Source organism: Pleurodeles waltl, chromosome 6, assembly GCF_031143425.1.
Source record: "Pleurodeles waltl isolate 20211129_DDA chromosome 6, aPleWal1.hap1.20221129, whole genome shotgun sequence".
Taxonomy (NCBI): domain Eukaryota; kingdom Metazoa; phylum Chordata; class Amphibia; order Caudata; family Salamandridae; genus Pleurodeles; species Pleurodeles waltl.
In genome coordinates, this window is record NC_090445.1 from 582913902 (window position 1) to 582932769 (window position 18868).

Here is an 18868-nt window from a genome sequence, read left to right on the forward strand (position 1 = left end):
CAACTCCACTCTATGCCACTCCACTATACATTATTCTACTCTAGGCCACTCCAGTGTACGGTGTTCAACTTTACGCACCTCCACAATATGCTATTCCACTTTACGCGGTTCACTCTAGCACACTCCACTCTATGCTATTCTACTGTATGCCACTATAACCCATCTCACTCCACTCTATGATACTGCACTCTACACTACTCCACTGTACATTATTACACTCTACCACACTCCATTGTATGCCACTTCACTCTTTGCCACTACAATGTATGATTTTCTACTGTACCCCACTTGACTGTACGCCATTCCACTCTATGTCACCCTGCTGCACTCTACTCCACTCAAAGCAACTCCAGTATAAACCATTACACTGTAAGCAAATACACCCTATGCCATTCAACTCTACACTGCTCAACTCTATGCCACTTTACTCTACCCCACTACATTATATGCTATACAACTGTATGGCAAGCCGCTGTATGCCACTCCACTGTATACTATTACAATCTATGGCACTCTGATGTACTCCACCCCACTGTATGCCACTCCACGCTACGCTATAGGCTATTTCAGAGTATTCAACTCTACTGTACACTATTCCACTCTATGCCAGTCCACTCTATGATACTCTACTATACACCACCCCACTATACGCTATTCCACTCTACTCTGTGCTATTCTACACCACTAGACTGTACTTCACTTCACTGTACGCTGCTTAACTGTACACCACTGAGGTCTACGCTACTCCACTGTATGATATTACACTCTACCACACTCTTTTCTATGGCACTACACTCTTTGTCACTCCACTGTATGCTATTCTACTATATGCTACTACAGTCTACAACACTCCAATGTAAGTTATACTACTCTACACCACTCCACTGTCTGCCAGTTCACCATACTCCACACCGCTCTATGCCACTCCACAATGCAGTATTCCACTGGAGACACCTACACTCTACACAATTCAATTCTACACTATTCAACTCTATGCCACTCCACTCTATGACCCTCCACTGTAGGTTACTCCAATGTGCCCCACGCCACTCTACCCCCACTCCACTGTACTCAACTGCACTCTTCAACACTCTGCTGTATGCTATTCCAATCTATGTCACTCTAGTTTACGCCACTCCAGGGTACGCCCCTCCACTGTATGCTATTTCAATGTATGCTATTCCACAGTATGCCACTTCACTGCATCCCACTCCTCTCAAACACCCTCTACCTTATCCTATTCCACTGTACCCCACACCACTCTATGCTACTCCACTCTATGCCAATCTCCTGTATGCCACTCCATTGTACACCACTCCACTGTAGGCTAATCCACTGTATGCCACTCTATAGCACTCCTGTCTATGTTATTTCACTCTTCCCTACTCTACTATACACCAATCCAGTATCAGTATATCCCACTACAGTGTGTGCTACTCCTCTGTACACTAGTCCACTCTACAGTACTGCACAGTACACCACTCCAACCTATTATACTCTACTGTGTCAGTCCACTACCTACTTTTCCACTTTATGGCATTCCACTGTACACTAGTCCATTGTACCCCACTCCACCTCACTCCACTATAGGCCAATGTAGTCAATAACACCCTACTATATGCAACTCTACTGTACACTACTGCACTCTACGCCACCCCATTGTACGTCGCTACACTGTACGCCACTCATCTGTACGCAATTCCATTAGATATCACTCCACCCTACAGTATTCCACTGTATGCCACTCCACAGTACACCACTCCACTCAACAGCACTCAATGCCACTACACTCTACAACATTATGGGGGTCATTACAATGTAGCGTCCGTACCGCCAACAGGCTGGCAGTACGGAGGCCCTTATTACGACCGCGGCGGTAGCGCCGCGGTCGCACCGCCGGGGCTGGTGGTTTCCTGCCGTTTTAGCCCCGGCGGTGATAATCCGCCAGGGCAGCACTGCAAGCAGCGCTGCCCTGGGGATTATGACACCCCTACCGCCAGCCTGTTTCTGGCGGTTTGCACCGCCAGGAAGAGGCTGGCAGTAAGGGGTGTCCTGGGGCCCCCTAACAGGGCCCCGGCCAGCTTTTCACTGTCTGCATAGCAGACAGTGAAAAGCACGACGGGTGCTACTGCACCCGCCGCACGGCCGTAACACCGCCGGCTCCATTAGGAGCCGGCTCCTATGTTGCGGCCTCATCCCCGCTGGCCCGGTGGGCGCAAACTAGGTTTGCGCCCACCGGCCCAGCGGGGATGTCGTAATGGGGTCCGCGGGAGTGTGGCCGCATTGGCCACCCGCCAAGGTCATAATGACCCCCAATATGCCATTCGACTGTATCACACTGTACCACACTCTATTCTACTCTACCTCACATTACTAAACAACACTGTACTCCACTCGACAACAGTTTCACACACTCTAGAACACTGCATACCACTCCACTGTACAAAACACTACCCCAATCTATAATACTTTGCTCCACTGTATGCTATGCCACTACAGTGTACTACACTCCACGGCACTGTACTATATGAGACACCACTCCACTACATGATACTGTACTCCACTCTACACCACTTGATTACACTGTGCAACAGCTAAGTCCACTGTACGGCACTCCAATGTACGCTGCTCTACTCTACAACACTGTACTGTAATCAATAAAATTGCACTGTCCAACACTCTACTCCACTCTATGCCAATCTACGACACTCCACTTCAACTCCATAACACTACAGTTGACTATACTCCACTGTATATTATTAAACATAAACACAATACTAAATAGAAATAAAAATACTGATATATATATATATATTGAATGCATATGGACATTGATATGGACTGACATGTCTATGGACATACACTTTAACGATAGAAGCATGCCACTGTATATTGATAACATGCAGATGAGTTGTATTTATATGGGTGTGTGCTCCTTTCTATGATAATACATATATGTCTGAGTATCTATGTATGATCATAGGGAATGTACCTGTAAGGGTATAATAATATATTTTTAGACATTAAGAACTAAATAAATAAATACATAAATATGTATAATCAAGCACCACACATGTCTATTTTTTGACCAGGTAAATATTATTACATGTATGTAAATATGTGTTTATGTCTTCAAAACGGCTTATATTGACCCAAAGGGTCTGGATATTACTAGAACCTGAATCTAATGAATCCTGAAATATTGTAACATGGAGAGCCTGTCATGTTTTTCAACTTGGGTTAAACACCTGTAAGTATGGGCCTTTCTGCAGGGCATCCTATAGTCTATATAGGATCTGCTTAGGCTGCAGCTGCACCATAAACTGTGGGACTGGCACTCCATTAATGAACCTCAGAAAGCACTCAGTACCATGACAGGAATACCTTTGATCACATGAACACTTCAGAAACCTGTAATGCAACATCCCCTCACAGTACAATCATGTGTAAGGTGAGCAGCACACCTAGGTGGTTTCTGTTACCTGGGGCAGGCACTACTTAGTTTAATTTTCAATTTCCTGTTAACCAGGAGACAATGTAAAGGTCATCATCAGCAAATGCACCTCAACAGTTATAGCATCATTGGTGCAAGTGGTAGCAAAAGATGGTGCTGGGTTGGAGGGGCATAAAAACAAGCACAAAAGAGCAGGCTAGATCCCTTCACACCTAAAGCAACCTAAACTAGACCCTTATGACCCCACCAACTACCAGCCTGTCAATCACCTACCCTTCATTGACAAGAGCATCGATAAAGCAGTCTGTGCTCCAACTGAGTTTCAGACAGTTGACCACTAAATCCTTATCCACTACTTGGAATCTCAAATGGGATTCACTGGCACTGTCCTTCACTGGCTTTCATCCTACCTTTCCAATCAACAACAACTTGTTCACATGACCACCTCCAGGTCTCAAAGGATCTTCATCACCTGTGGAGAACTCCAGGGTACCATACTGTCACCTGCCACCTTCAACCTCTACAAAGAGCCCTTTGGGGATCTACTCACTTATAACAGCATAAAGATTCACCAGTCTGTTGATGATACACAACGTTACCTCAAAGTCTCCTCTGTCCCAGACATCCAGTGCCTTAAACACTGCCTGCACCTCATCCAGGCTTGGATGTCCACCTCTTACCTAAGTTCAACCCATCCAAGAGAGAATTCCTGTTATGTGCTAAGAACAACAAGCAAAAAATAGTACAAACCTATCTCAAAGACAAAAACTGTGATGGCTCCAGATCCATTCACAGAATGGCAAATTGGTTGAATTCACCCTCAACAGCAACCTCACCCCCAAGTCACACCTTGCCAAAAAACTCTCTCTCTCTCTCTTCTAAAGAAAGTAAAACAGTTTCTGCCAAAAGTGACTTCAGAGTTGCTGTTTTAGCTCTCATACTCTTGCTTCTGGCTAGTGTTACAGCCCTGTTCCAGGGCCTTCCACTCTCTACATTGGACATCCTACATGTTGCAGTACATCTCGTCCAGGGCCTGGAGAAATATGATCACATCACCACCATTGTGGTAAAACTTGACTGGCCCCCTTGACGGCCTGCACCATCTTCAAAATCAGCTGCATCATTTACAAAGCCAACATGACCAGGATTCCACTGGTAGCTTTCAACACACCTGCAGGCAGACTCCAGGCTAAGAAGTGCAAAAAGGAATAAACAAGGCAGCAGGCCTTTTTCAATCCATCCACCCAGGATCTGAAACAACATCCCCATATGAATAAAGAAAACCCTAATGTGGTCCCAACTTAAGAAATAGTTTAAGATATACTTTTTAGAGGAACACTACATCACAATACAGTAACGATCCAATGACCAGCTACCTCATCTATCACTGGTTGACAGTATGCTTGCCTTTGACATTGTACAGCACTCCAATGCCTTTTCAGCTAGGCTTGCACTATGCAAGTACCATATACATACATACTTCCACACAGGCTGCGTGGCCACATCCAAGTACCCCCAATGGAAGAAAAGAACTGGATTGAGGACTAGGAGCAGATACACTCAAAGATAGACATAGCATGTGGTATGCATGCGCCAAGATTGGAGAAAGAAAGGTAGGAGGTCCCAGAATAGCAAGGAAATGAATACCACAGCAAAACCTAGCATTCAGCAAGGATCCTATAACACAGCAAACACTACAAGACAAGAACAAATACAGCAAATACTATAGGAGAAGTACACTAACACACTGCAGTCACAAATACTACAAAACATTAAATACAAAATCCATTTCAAATCATGCAACACAGTACACCATCAGAAAAGGAACACTACCAGACTACAATAGTAAAGGGAAGAATCAGGACTATAGTATGCCATGGCTACAATCACCATGAACCGTTAGACTTATGAAGCACAGAAACAAACACTATGAGACAAGAAAAAGATTAAGCCACTACATCAAGTACTTCAAAAAGGCATGCCCTATACCACATAAGTAAACACTACAAGACAAGGGCTTTAACATACTAAAGCAGTGACTAGAACAGTGACCACCATGTAAAAGGGCTCATCTATTCCATAGTAGCAAACATCACAAGACATAGCCATGTCACACCTATGCTGCAAAATCTCATGACAGAGACCACGTCATATTAATAAGGCTATAACCTAACATATGACATAATTAAAACACCTTAGGACAAAAACAAATTAGGCAACCACAGCACCACATATAAAGGGCTAATGACAACGGCAAATAGTGACAGATTAACAGATTATTTATTTGCTTGTTTATTTGTTTTAGTGTGTTATCTGTAACATTTTAACTATGTCAGTGTGCAAAAAGGGATAGAACCACTGTGCAATCTGAAAAGGGACACAAGGGCAAATGCATCCAAGGAGGCAGGATAAAGGGTCACAGCTAATATTGTGTGATCACAGCCCCTCAAAATACAAAAAATTTAGAGAGTGAGTTTCAATAGCTCAAATTCATGCGTTTCTTGTTGTGTATATGGTTCAGTTTAAAGACGATCCTGAAGATCACAGGGAAGAGCTAGGAACATTCCACAGTCTTAAATCTAGCACTGCCAGAGACCTGCCTCTGTGTTTCTTTCACCTGAGCAACAGGTGTGCAATAAGGTTATCAGCTAATCAGTAGAGGCATCTGGTTGGGGAGTGTGTAGAGTGAAGCTGTGCACATATTTCAGGTCTTTTTTTCCTCATAGTCTTTGAAGACAGTGTAAAATACCTTCAATTTGAACCTACCTTCGACTAGTAGCCAGTGGAGAGCTTCGAGACAAGGCTTGGGTATCTCTAGGTAAAATTATGGTTGCCTGGTTTTGTAAACTTTGCAGTCTTACAATGAGTGTTTAGAGGAGGCAAGTGTAAATGATGTACAGTAGTCCTGGAGGAACATGACAATAGCTGTATTAAGATTAATCCATTTGACCGCCGTTGTGGAGGAAATGCTAATTTTGAGTGAAAGAGTACTCACATGTTTCTAGTTTGAGAAGTAGTGGAAGGGTGATTCTGAGTCCGGCAGGCAAATCAAAAGTTAGTGAGGCAGGCTCACGTTCTCCCATTACAATGGTCTACAGTTTAGTTCCGTTCCGGCAGAGGATGCTCTCTTTCATCCATTAAAGGATGTGGTCCAAAAACAAGGAGATGTTTATGGTGTTGTTTAGGTTGTTATCGAGAAAGACATGAATGTGGGTTTTTTCTGGGTACATAACAAAGTCTACTTGATACTACTTAAGACGTTGTGTCAGTGTTGTGCATAGCCCCATCCAACTACAGAGTCACTCAGCATATAAAGCAGGGTTCTTAACACACTACAAAAAGAACAACCGGATGACTAACACCATTTTACACCAAAACAGTAAATAATGCAAAGTATGGCTAATACATCTATTAATAAACAAAAATAAACCCTACCATACCATAAAAGCCAAGACTAGAGGACAAGAACCGTATCATGCCTCACCACAACAAAAACACCTAACTCAAACCATAGCAGCAATAGGATTCATAACACACGATAGCAACAAACAGCATAAAACAAACAACAGCACAAATGAATTAAATGGTGAGCAGTTAATAGAGCCCAGCAGACCAATCCATTTCAGCAAGAATGTTATTTTGCTTCACTGGAAAGTGTATTGAAACGCTTAGGTACTTTGTGTATCAAAGCCTAAACTTTCAAGTCAATGCAATCAAAGGCAAGTGACACTATCTCACTAAGATACCGCCAACTCAGCAGAGAAAATGTCAACACTTTCAGCATATAAATGTAACAGACGGAAACTGAACCGATTCCTGCAGGCCACGGTGACAAAGAATTTAGGACAACAAAGTTCTGAAAATATGACTGAAGCAGACAGATTGATATAATACAAATACTAGGATGTCCAACAATGAAATTGCATATACAGAAGCAAAGCGCAATATGGATCACTAAGACAAGTTAATATGAACATTTTAATGTCATTACCTAGATTCTGAATAAATAAAGGTATCAAATTGAGACTTTGCACTGATGTTGCACATCAAATGGCATGCTGTGATTGATAGGTGATATAATACACACACACACACATATATATATATATATATATATATATATATATATATATATACATATATATATATATACACCACAACACCATAACAGCTGCTTCATAAGCAGATATGGAACGAAATATATTTAAGTCACATTTGCGTGCATTTAAAAAATACATGAAATATAGCTAACATACATACTCTGGTTTAAAAAAAACATACACACACGCACACTCCCCTCCCTCCCCGTCCCCGTCCCCCTCCCCCTCCCCACACACACACACTATTACGGCAGGTTATATATAATATGCACGCACACAAATATATGACTGTATGACATTGCACTCATGCACGTATATGTGCACACCCACATACGTGTCATGTACTACAGAACGAATCCTCAAACATGTCTCTATATTTCCAACGGCACGTTTCCAAGCAGACAAGTGAGTAGCCGCATGGATTGGACGTTTCAGCACCGCTATGTAAACATCTGTCCAAGCGAAGTGCAACACAAATGCTTTTTCATATCCCACCACACACAAGCTTAAACGACAACGCCACTTAGACATGTTCTTGTTTTCCAAACCACTCACATGTCTCTACAAAGAAAAGTTACCAGAAATACTTTCCTTGTTTTCTAATGTGTGACGCTGAAGTCCATAATACAACAAAGAAAGCATTCATTCGAGTGTTTGCATCCACCATACAAGAACACACATTTAACTTTCATACATGTTCTTTCCTGTGTTTTTGGCACACCTTATCTGAAAAACTAACAGTGCACCACAATGGCCAGACACACTTGCCTATGCAGAGAGTTCATCACTGACGAATCCTACATAAGTAACTTTTTGGCACCTTATCTACAGAGCATTTACTCTAGAACTGCATTGTTGGGGAATTACGCATCCAAACGTGAGTCAGTTTACGTAGTGTACCACTGACAAGGCTGCATTCAGGTTCTTCCATCCCAAACCAAGGGCCTGATTTACAACTTGGCGGACGGGGTTACTCTGTCACAAATGTGACAGATATCCCGCCTGCTGTATTACGATCCCGCCTGCTGTATTATAATCCATTTATATCCGACGGAGTATTCTATCCGACAAGATCGTAATCAGGCCCCAAGTTTCTATGCAGAAAGTGTAGCAGAAAAAGCACCCACATAAACATTCAAGTGGGAATATACCCAGTTGTCTTTAAAGTAAGAGAATATAGGTTGAATAGTCCTTGTGCCCTTCGCGCATACCCACACACGCACACACAAAAGTAGACAGTATTTTTGCATTGTAAATGAAAGTGAACTGGGTTCTCACCTACCTATGCATGTTTTTCCGTCCGCATGCAGTGCAAATTTCACATGGCATCCACACTTGGGCCCCTGATCAGTGTCGTCACAGGTGTGTTGACAGCCTCCGTTCCCATAGTTACAAGTCACTGAGGAAAAAGAGTTGTATTTAGTGCAGTGGCGTTTCTGAAAACAATACAGTCATGTTTCTCGTCCTGTTTAACACGGCCCAAACTCCTAAAAGTGTAGAAGATTAGTCAAGGCATGTGACATCTCTGGCCTACCATATCTCTCATTTTAAAGGAAATGGGGCTACTTTACAGTTAAGGCAAAGAGACATTTGTTGCACTGGATAAAATGACCTCAGTATATGTATACAAGACATGCATTCAAATATAAACCACACATACATATACATCTATTTGAATGTTTTCGGCAATATACATACCTGCATTAAAAAAACGATAGATTATTTATAAACATTGAATGACGAACACAGACACCTGCCTTGCAGTCAAACATAAATTAAGTCATGCAGATATTGACTTATGCACCCTTAAAGGTATCTATATTTTAAACTCATCAAGCTGATATCAGGGCTAACATATGACGTCAAAGTCAATTATCTGTGATGTATTAAAATCATTTGTGTTTTTAAACCATTATTTCTTTGACATCCTTTTCATTTTTGCACAAGATCAGTGCGTTGTTTTTTGAACTACTAGATGTTGGCTTTTTAAGATTCAGATTAAACACTTTTGCATGCTGTAGGCACGGTTTGACTATTTTTGACAAATTCCAATGGAATACTAATTGTTTTTTTATGAAACTTGACTTCCCCTAGAATGGATCTAATTCAAAGGCAAAGCCATCCACTTTAAACAAGCACTGATAAAGCCAACAGATCTCGCTTTTATAATGCGAGTGCCAAGGTGTTAGCTTTGCCAATGTTTGTCTATAACGCATTGTTTAAAGAAGGAAAAGAAAAACACTTCACAAAACACTGAAGGAAAAGCAAAAATATAACTTATGGTATCTCAAAACTGTACATCGAATTCAATTTTTTCAATGTTTACAAACAGTATGGTTTAATTTTCAAATACTTTTTACTCATCAAAATCTGAACAGAATTTAAAAAGAATAAGGGAGTGTCAGAATGTAAAGGCTAAAAGTGAGTAGTGCAAGGATACAAGTCAGCTAATCAAAGGGATGGTAAAGAGGTTATGCTCCAGGGGAGTGGCAAACACATCAAGCACTGGCAAAGCCAAATAGGGCTCGCCTTTGTGAAAGCTATTGGCTTTGCCAATGTCTTTTTGCCATGTTATACAGCAGCACATCCGCTGTACAATATGGTTGAAAATAAGGAAAATAAAAGACCTATGATGAATCAAACACTGACTGCCTCATAGCGCTATTTTTTTTGTTTTAAATTACAGCCATGTTATACAGCAGCTTCTGTGCAAAATGACTGAAAGGTATTTTGAAAAAGCGCTATTACCTAGAAGCTCTTCAGTTACAACATGCTTTATAGTGCTGGGAATGACAATTGAGCTCATTAAAGTGTTTGCTTTTCACAGTTCTTCGAAGGACTTGCTGTGTGAGCACTGGGAGACTACTGTTGCATACATTTCGGGGCATATTTTTGAGAAGCTTACACCACTGTTGCGTCACTTTTAGTGACACAACAGCGGGGAAAACTTTTCAACCATATCTATGAGGTCATGCAAAGCCACTTTGAGTGGCTTTAAATGGCCTCATAGATACGGAGTAAGGGCAAATCGCTGCTCTGTCTCACACTGCATTAGGGAAGCATTCCATGGGCACTGCGGTGGGTGCTCACACACAACACCCATGGATTCTGATATAACTCCAGATTTACAAATCTGTAAACCTAGGGATGTGCCAAAACCTTACGTCTCCCCATGTGAGGCATAACGAGGAGAATTATGTTTATTACTCCTCGTTTTTCCTAATTCTATGTTCGCTGCATTCTGTAGTGCACATCAAAAGAGGAATAGCCTCCCAGGATTGTTTTTGTGCAAGTAGATGCCCCCTTCCTGAATAAAAACAATCCTGCCTATAATGTAGACCCTTGCACCATGGTGCTAGGCAGCCAAAACAGCACCAAAGCAGTGAGAAAGGACAGGAATGAGCCAAGACCGCACATACAAACACAGTGGAGGCATTGCCATCATCTTTAAGCAAAACATCCAATGCTTAGTCACTGACACCTCTCCCCTCATGGAACACCTCAACTTCCAACTACAAATCAACACAACAGTAAGAGGCACCCTTGTATACAGACCTACAGGACCTCAACTGTCACTCTGAGATGCCATACCCAACCTCATCGCCTCTCTAGCCATCAACTCCAAGCACTACAACCTACTCCGCTACCTCAATTTCCACACCGACGACACCAACAACACCAACTCCACCACTCTCCTGGAGAACATGAGCAGCATCGGCCTCACCCAACAGGTCACCAAACCCACGCACAAACCTGGACACACACTCAACCCCATCTTCACCTCCAGTGACTGAGTGAAATTCAGCCCTGTCACAGAACTCACCTGGCCAGACCACACCATAGTTCACTTCACCATCTCCGATGCTCAGTACACCATCACCAGACACAGCTGCCTCACCCACCAGAGCCGGAGCAAGGTAACAGAGACTCAGTGGACTCAGGCCCTTGGCACCTCCCATCGCAAAGCCTCATCAGACCTAGAACACGCCATTCACAACTCGCCACCTAGATCATTGAATGTACTGACGGAGTCGCCCCGCTGAAGCCAGCCAGAACCAACAAAACCTTGAGACAAGCCAGCTGGAACACCCCAGAGCTCAGAACCACCAATCGTAGCTGCTGCCCACTTGAGAAACAATGCCGATCCATCATGAACCCTTCCAGCGGAGCCATCCTAAAAGCAGCCCTTAGTGACTACCACCAGCAAATCAAGAAAGCCAAGAGAGAAGCCATCACAGCCTAAAATTGACACAGCATAACCACAGGAAAGAACTATTCAACATAGTCAAAGAATATTCCAACCCGGCAGCCACTGAGAACATAATCAACCCTTCCCAAGAACTTTGCAACACACTCTCGGGCTAATTTCACAGCAAGATCGCCACTATATACAACAACTTCGACCCCCAACCGACAGTCCTCAACCTCAGCAGCCTCAACCAACCAGCACACAACAGCTGAGCAATCACCACCTAGACGCTGCTCACCACACAATCCATCTCGGCCAGCATGTCATCCATCCACTTTGGAGCACCCTCCGACCCAGGCCCCCACCACTTCTTCAACTTCAGCACCAATAACATCAGCATGGTACTCACCAGCATATTCAACATCTCCATCACCACGGCATTCTTGCCAGACCAATGGAAACACGCGATCAGATCCCTCCTAAAGAAACCATTTGCTGACCCTAGCGAACCTAAAAAATTATTGAATAATCTTGCTGCTCCGCTACCCCGCCAAAGTACTCGAGAAGGCCATCAATCAACAGCTCACTGAATACTTGGAGCAAAACAACCTGCTTGACATCTCACAATCAGTATTCCGAGCCAACCACAACACTGAGACAGCATTCACTGCAGCCACAGACCACTTCAGAACACTTTGCGATTGTGGGGACACTGCAGGCCATGATCCTCCTCAACCACTCAGCATCATTCAACACTGTATCCCAACACACCCTCATCAACAGACTCCACAACATTGGCACATAAGCAAACTCCCTCAAATGGATCGCCTCCTCCCAGACAGGACATACCCATGGCATCCGGCTGCCTTCCTTCACCTCTGAACCCAAGAACATCATATGCAGCGTACCCAAAAGATAATACCTCAGTCCCACACTGTTCAACACCTACATCGTCAGATCCTATGATCTCAACATCATATGCTACACGGACGACACATAGCTAATTTTCTCGCTCACGGAATACCACCACCAGGACCAATTTCCACAACGCTATGACCAATGTAGCTAAATGGATGAAAGCAAACTGCCTCAAACTCAACTCCAACAAAACAGAAGTTCTAATCTTCAGGAGAAACACATCCATATTGGACCACAGCTAGTGGCCAGCCGAACTCAGACCCACCCCCACATCTAGAGACTACGCACACAACCTTGGCATTATCCTCAACATCAAACTTACCATGAAGCAACAAATCAACGGAGTCACCTCTTCCTGCTTTCACAGCCTCCACATGCTCCATAGGATTTTCCGATGGAACCAATTCAACACCAGAAAAACCATCACCCAGGCCCTCGTCACCAGCTGCCTCGATTACGGCAATGCAGTGTACTGTGGCATCCCCAACCAACTCCTCAAAAGACTCCATACCATACAGGATACAGCAGCTCGACTCATCCTGGACCTCTCAAACATGTCCACATCACCCCTTACCTCACAGACCTCCACTAGCTCCTAATCCAGAAGAGATGCCAGTTCAAGGCCCTGACGCACACTTACAGGGCCTTACACGACCAAGGACTGGCCTACATCAACCAACGACTGAACTTCCATCAACCTGCCACACACCTGCACTCCTCCTCACTAGCCTTTGCACACACACCCCTAATATGTCGCAGCCACAGTGGTGGCCATTCCGTCTCCTATATCGCCATCAAGGCCTGGAAAGAACTGCTCCTCCACCTCTGAACAGCACCCTTCCTTCGGGACTTCAGGAAGAATCTCAAGACCTGGCATTCAACAGAGATCTCCAACCCCCAGGGACCAGATACCCCCAGGAGTGATAGTGCTACGTACTATAAATTATTGATTGTTTGATTGATTGCACTGGTTTTACAGGGCGATACTTAGTTGAGAGTTTGTGACGCCAAGGGCACATCCATACCTCATTATAGTCAGCCCTTACCCTACTCCAACAGTACACAACTCCTGGCACCAACAAATGCACAACACATCTGCAAGCCTCCAAGTTATAGTTAGCTAAGCATCTTCGAGAGCAACAGCACATCACATCAGCACATTAGTACACATTAGATATAATTCCAGGATCCACCAAGTGCACTAATTTGACTTCAAGTCACATAGTAAGCTAATTGTTAGCCACCTTGAGAGCACACCAATATCATACAATACTCTACACCAAAAGAAAACACATTAGACACAACCACTACATGTGGTTACCCCTCAAATCTATTTAGTCAACAGTCTATCACCTCAACAGCACATTTATATCAAATTATATTCCTATTTCACACTACACCATAAGTACACATTAAAAACAACTCCTTTCTTAGCCATGCACTCAACTCAGTTCCAAGCCATAGGCCTGGCTAAGGATTAACCACTTCAACAACTCTCACCATTCTTTAAATTAAAAATAGAGAAAAATGTTCTTACAGTTACCGCAATCATATTCACATTTCATTGTGACAAAGTCAATGAATGGGCCTCTAAACATTACCAGACACTGAAAGTCGAGCAACGGACAACCATATACTCCAGCAGAATGAAAAAGATGGCAGCTTTCTTTGCCGTCCATGCATATAATAGCCCAGACAGATTCATATCAGGATTTAGCCTGCCACTATCAAATGTAATCGATAACTATGCAATACACTTTCCTACGTAACCTCACAGGTAAATATCCAATATGAACTATCTCTAAACAGTATGAACCACACCAAATACAAGTCCAACTTACCGCTTTTGACTATGATTAAGAAGTAATGTAGAAGCATGAAGGGCGTCCATGCTCTGAAAAGGCTAAAGGACTATAGGAATGGTTGTAATGAGCTAAACAATGTGTGTACCATAACATAATTCTAACGTTTAGCATAAGAGGATATGGAAGTGCTTCCAGACTTCTAATAAGGCTTAATTTAAACGTATTTCTTAGTCAAATGACACAAACAGTTAGTGTAAGTCTGAAAACAGATGATCGTATGTGTCATATTTTGTGGAGCTACTGCTCTAGCATCTAGCGCATGGAAGCTCTGATTCACTAACGTTGATGATAAGGAAAAGAATAAAGGTAGTTTTATTATGTGATAAGACAGAAGTGAGAAATCATCAATTATAAAAAAAAAACATCTTTTGGAGAAATAATGCATATTCTCATAATACTCTCCTTTACTTCTCGATTCAATATCAGTGATTCAAATAAATACTATAACAATGAACAGCTGTAGATGCAAGTTCCTTGGCCACAATGTATGGGTAATAGCTCCCCAATGCAAGTCATCTAAGACTCAGCAATTATTATGGTCTTACCTTTAACCCTCTTTTCCAGAATATGATTTTCCATTTAAAAAGTTACAAAATTCTTCTGTACACGTAGTAAGTTGGAAATGCTGTGTTCTTGCCAGGCGTAACAAAATCAGTTCCCTAAACTTGGATCTCCTGGTGTATTTGCCCAAATATAATGCATACAGAATGCCTCATCTCACCTGCTGGCTCACACCAAAAACTGTAATTTAAGTTGCCCAGCATTGAGAACTGTCCACTGGTTCACAGAACTACCTTGCGATGATTCTATATTTTATATCAAACAACGAACCAGTGTGGCACCTCAATGTGCAGCCCCCTTTGCTAAGAGCAGCATCACAATACTATTTGCAGGGATTGATGTCTACTGTCCCTCACCAGTGTTTCTACCTGTCTTCACAACCATTCAGAGGGAGTGGCAAAAGAGCCTCTGTCTCGTGAACGTTAATGAACGAAGAGTTGCAAGACTTCCTCCAAATGAACATCTGAATTGTGACTGTTTAGTACATCAGTTGTGTTACTAAATGAAGGTGCGGCGACAAACCAGCCAGTGTGCATAAAACGCAGATTGCTATGCAAACCCACCTTTTAGCATTGGTCTCTGTAAAGTGGCTGCTTGATATGTGGAGATTCAATTGTGTCTCACTAAAGTTGAAGCAACAGGTACCATGAATATCCCCACATTTTTGCAAACTCAGATGCACTAAAGGATACAAACACTGTGGGTTCGCTCAAGGGCAGTGCAAAGAGATATAATTGTTAGCTTCAATCAACTATTGGGCGCAAATGGAGATTAGCATAAAAATCTCTATTAGTGCATTGTCAAGTTGCATAGTAATGTGTAGGGCCAAATCACTGATAATGCATGCAAGTAGGATATTTGGGTGTGTTAAGTGAAAAGTCTTATAGGCATCAACAAAAACCCATATTTACAAATGTCATGGAAGAGATGCAATTTGGCAATGGCGAAAGAAGAAGCAAAACCTTGTGCCAAACAGAAACATGTGCAAAATCAGATGCATATATATATATACAAGGTATCACAAACGCCAACCGTTCTCAGAAAAGTCAAAACGGACGTTGTCATACAACATTACGACAGTGATTGCTGCAACTGACCAGAAATTACCCCTTTAGAAGGCTGCGAATGGAAATAAAACTTTAGTGAAAGTGACACTCTTTGGCAAACTTGTAGATACGATCAAACAAAGGAATTGACTAATGAGTGATGTCATATTAAGCCTCCTTAACAAATTAAACCCTTCCTTTTGCCGACAGCAGATTGGCCTCATGCAATAACGCACATGCAAAATGATTTATTGTATTCCATCTCCTAGCGTCAGGTACCTTTCAAAGTGCATACGCAGAAGTCGCTAGGGTCTCACAAAGTGCATAATTTATTTTTCTTCGAGTGTTTCGGAAGCACACGTGTCGAAACTTTCAACAAGCCAAACGTCTACCGCATTGCCAATCTCACACATGTCCTAAGCGCCCAAGACTGGAAACATAACACATTTGTACCACCAGCAGGCGTGGTGCATATTTACATAAACAGGACACATACCTACTCCATACATGCACAGACTAAGACTCATTCACAAATGTAGAAGGGAAGTCTACCGGATGTGTACGAATGATACATTTTCAGTCACTGTACCTTCAACCAATGATCTAAGAGTGGCTGCATAAACAAGGCCTACAAGTATGTACTTTTACACACGTGTCAATTACTATACATGAGCATATGAATGTCAACATATGTTAACTGTACTCAATTTCTAACTATAGGTGGGGTTAAACAATGGCTGATGGCATCAGACACCCATTCAGTGATCGCTGCAGAAGGAATGTATAAAATTGCATCCATGAAAACAAGTGGCATCATGGAAAGGAATGTTGGTATCCTCAAATTGAGTAGACTGTGAGATGCATACGCATGTCTGGTGGTAGTCTATTGTACCAACCAGAAATTGTCTGTAACATGGTTGTTATGTTTTGAACTTACAAAACCTAGCTTATGAAATGGAACGTCTTTAGAGGAATACCCAGACAGCAATGTGTAGCATGACAATGATGACAAAGACCTGAACAGTGATAGACATTCACAGGCTATCTGTAATTTCCAACAATATAGGACTGTATCATGCAGATGTGCCATTATGCAGTATTTGTAATTTCAGACTCGTATCGTTGCAGATGGGAATGTCCGTAGCTCTTTGACAAAACTGGTCAGGCAGGGACATAATTCAACAATCATCACTGTGCAAATGAAGGATTAATAGAAATACCCCTAATGAAGTCTCTGACAAACATCACAGCAACACGTGTCCTGTGGTACCCTTGTTACATGATTTTGTTCATCACTGCGATATACTGTATGGCATGGAACTGCTTCCCTATTATCATTAGCCTCACCCAGGATGTTGGTGATGAATGACATAAAGACTGATGTCACCTTCTGGCCTGAAACATTATGGGATGGAGGGTGAGTGCACAACTTTTAAGACATAAGTAATGCACGTTGAATCTAAGGGCCTTATTTAGAGTTTGGCAGACAGGGTACTCTGTCAAAATTAGGCTGATATCCCACCTGCTGTATTTAGAGTGTCACAGACTATAAAGCACTTGTAATACAGTGGACTAGAATATCAGCGTCTTTTTTTTTTACGGATTACCATGCCTGCCAAACTAGGTCATACGTCTGTAACACTTACTACTGCTTACTTTAAGTCCTGACCGCTCCACTCTTCTAAAATTGGTATGCAATTTATCAGTGGTCCTAGGCCAGGTAACCACTGATTGCCACAGAACCCCAAGAAAAGACCTAAAGGCGAACTTCCCATTTTCAGGTAATTTATATGGAGCTTCAAGGAAATAACTCATCCTATAGTTCTTTGAAAAGTTGTCTTTCATTGCTTGTGCTGTTTCCAGTTTTGCAGTGACAGTGGTAGAAGCTGTATCACCAGAAATTCACAGACTACTACGGAAAGTATCTGATGGATAGCCACGCACCTCTGTGTGGGTATATTATCAACATTACACATTGTACAATTCACAGCTTGAGTCCAGCACGAAGAGATGTAGTCAGACATGCTAATGAATGGCATTGTCAATTGACCCTGTTGGAAGAAAGCTATTCCTCTGTTCAGAAGTGCATGCAAGGGCCTCTATTTTATATGTGATGTCCCCACGGAACTTGACACTGGTTGGGGATGCGACTGGACCTTCTAACATGGATGACTCGTCCTAGTACAGGTCTGGAATACAAATAGCCTTGAGATGAAGGTCCACAATGGTGGAAGGTGGTGAAAGTGATAATGGGACCTCTCTCTCCAATGGGGCAGTGAAACCTACGCAGCTAAGGGCATGAGAGGAAACAAATGTTGATAATAAACCCAGAACTGGTGTTCATAACCTCGTTGAGAAATTAGTGATGAAGAGACGATAAAGACTAGAACAACATAGGAACCTACTTCATACATACTCTAGCGAAAAACACCAGGCAACAAGAGATAATGGCACAACAAGACTGACACAATAACAGTGAAGAAAGACGACAGCCACCTAATGAAAGGGGAACTATGCGCATTTCTACAAGACATGAGCAAGTAATGGAAAACAGATTTGAAGCAAGAGCTACAGAAAGTATGCAGAGGAATATGAGAGGCAATAACTACAATAAGAAAAGATGTAGCTCAATTGGGACACATCAAAATCAAAAACAAAAGGCAAACCAAAAGACAGAAAATCAAATGAAAATGCTCCACAATAAATGCGACAATACATAAAATCTGGCTAAAAGA

General features: G+C 42.4%; 1 protein-coding gene across 7 annotated transcripts in view; it reads right to left on the reverse strand.

Annotated features, from left to right (window-relative positions):
- The window catches only part of SCUBE3 (signal peptide, CUB domain and EGF like domain containing 3), a 993478-nt gene that overhangs the window by 406246 nt on the left and 568364 nt on the right, over positions 1 to 18868 (reverse strand). For all 7 annotated transcript variants that reach the window (XM_069238811.1, XM_069238810.1, XM_069238808.1 and 4 more), the window contains exon 6: positions 8837 to 8953. In XM_069238811.1, coding sequence (XP_069094912.1) covers positions 8837 to 8953 — 117 coding nt within the window. The remainder of the gene's footprint in view (positions 1 to 8836; positions 8954 to 18868) is intronic.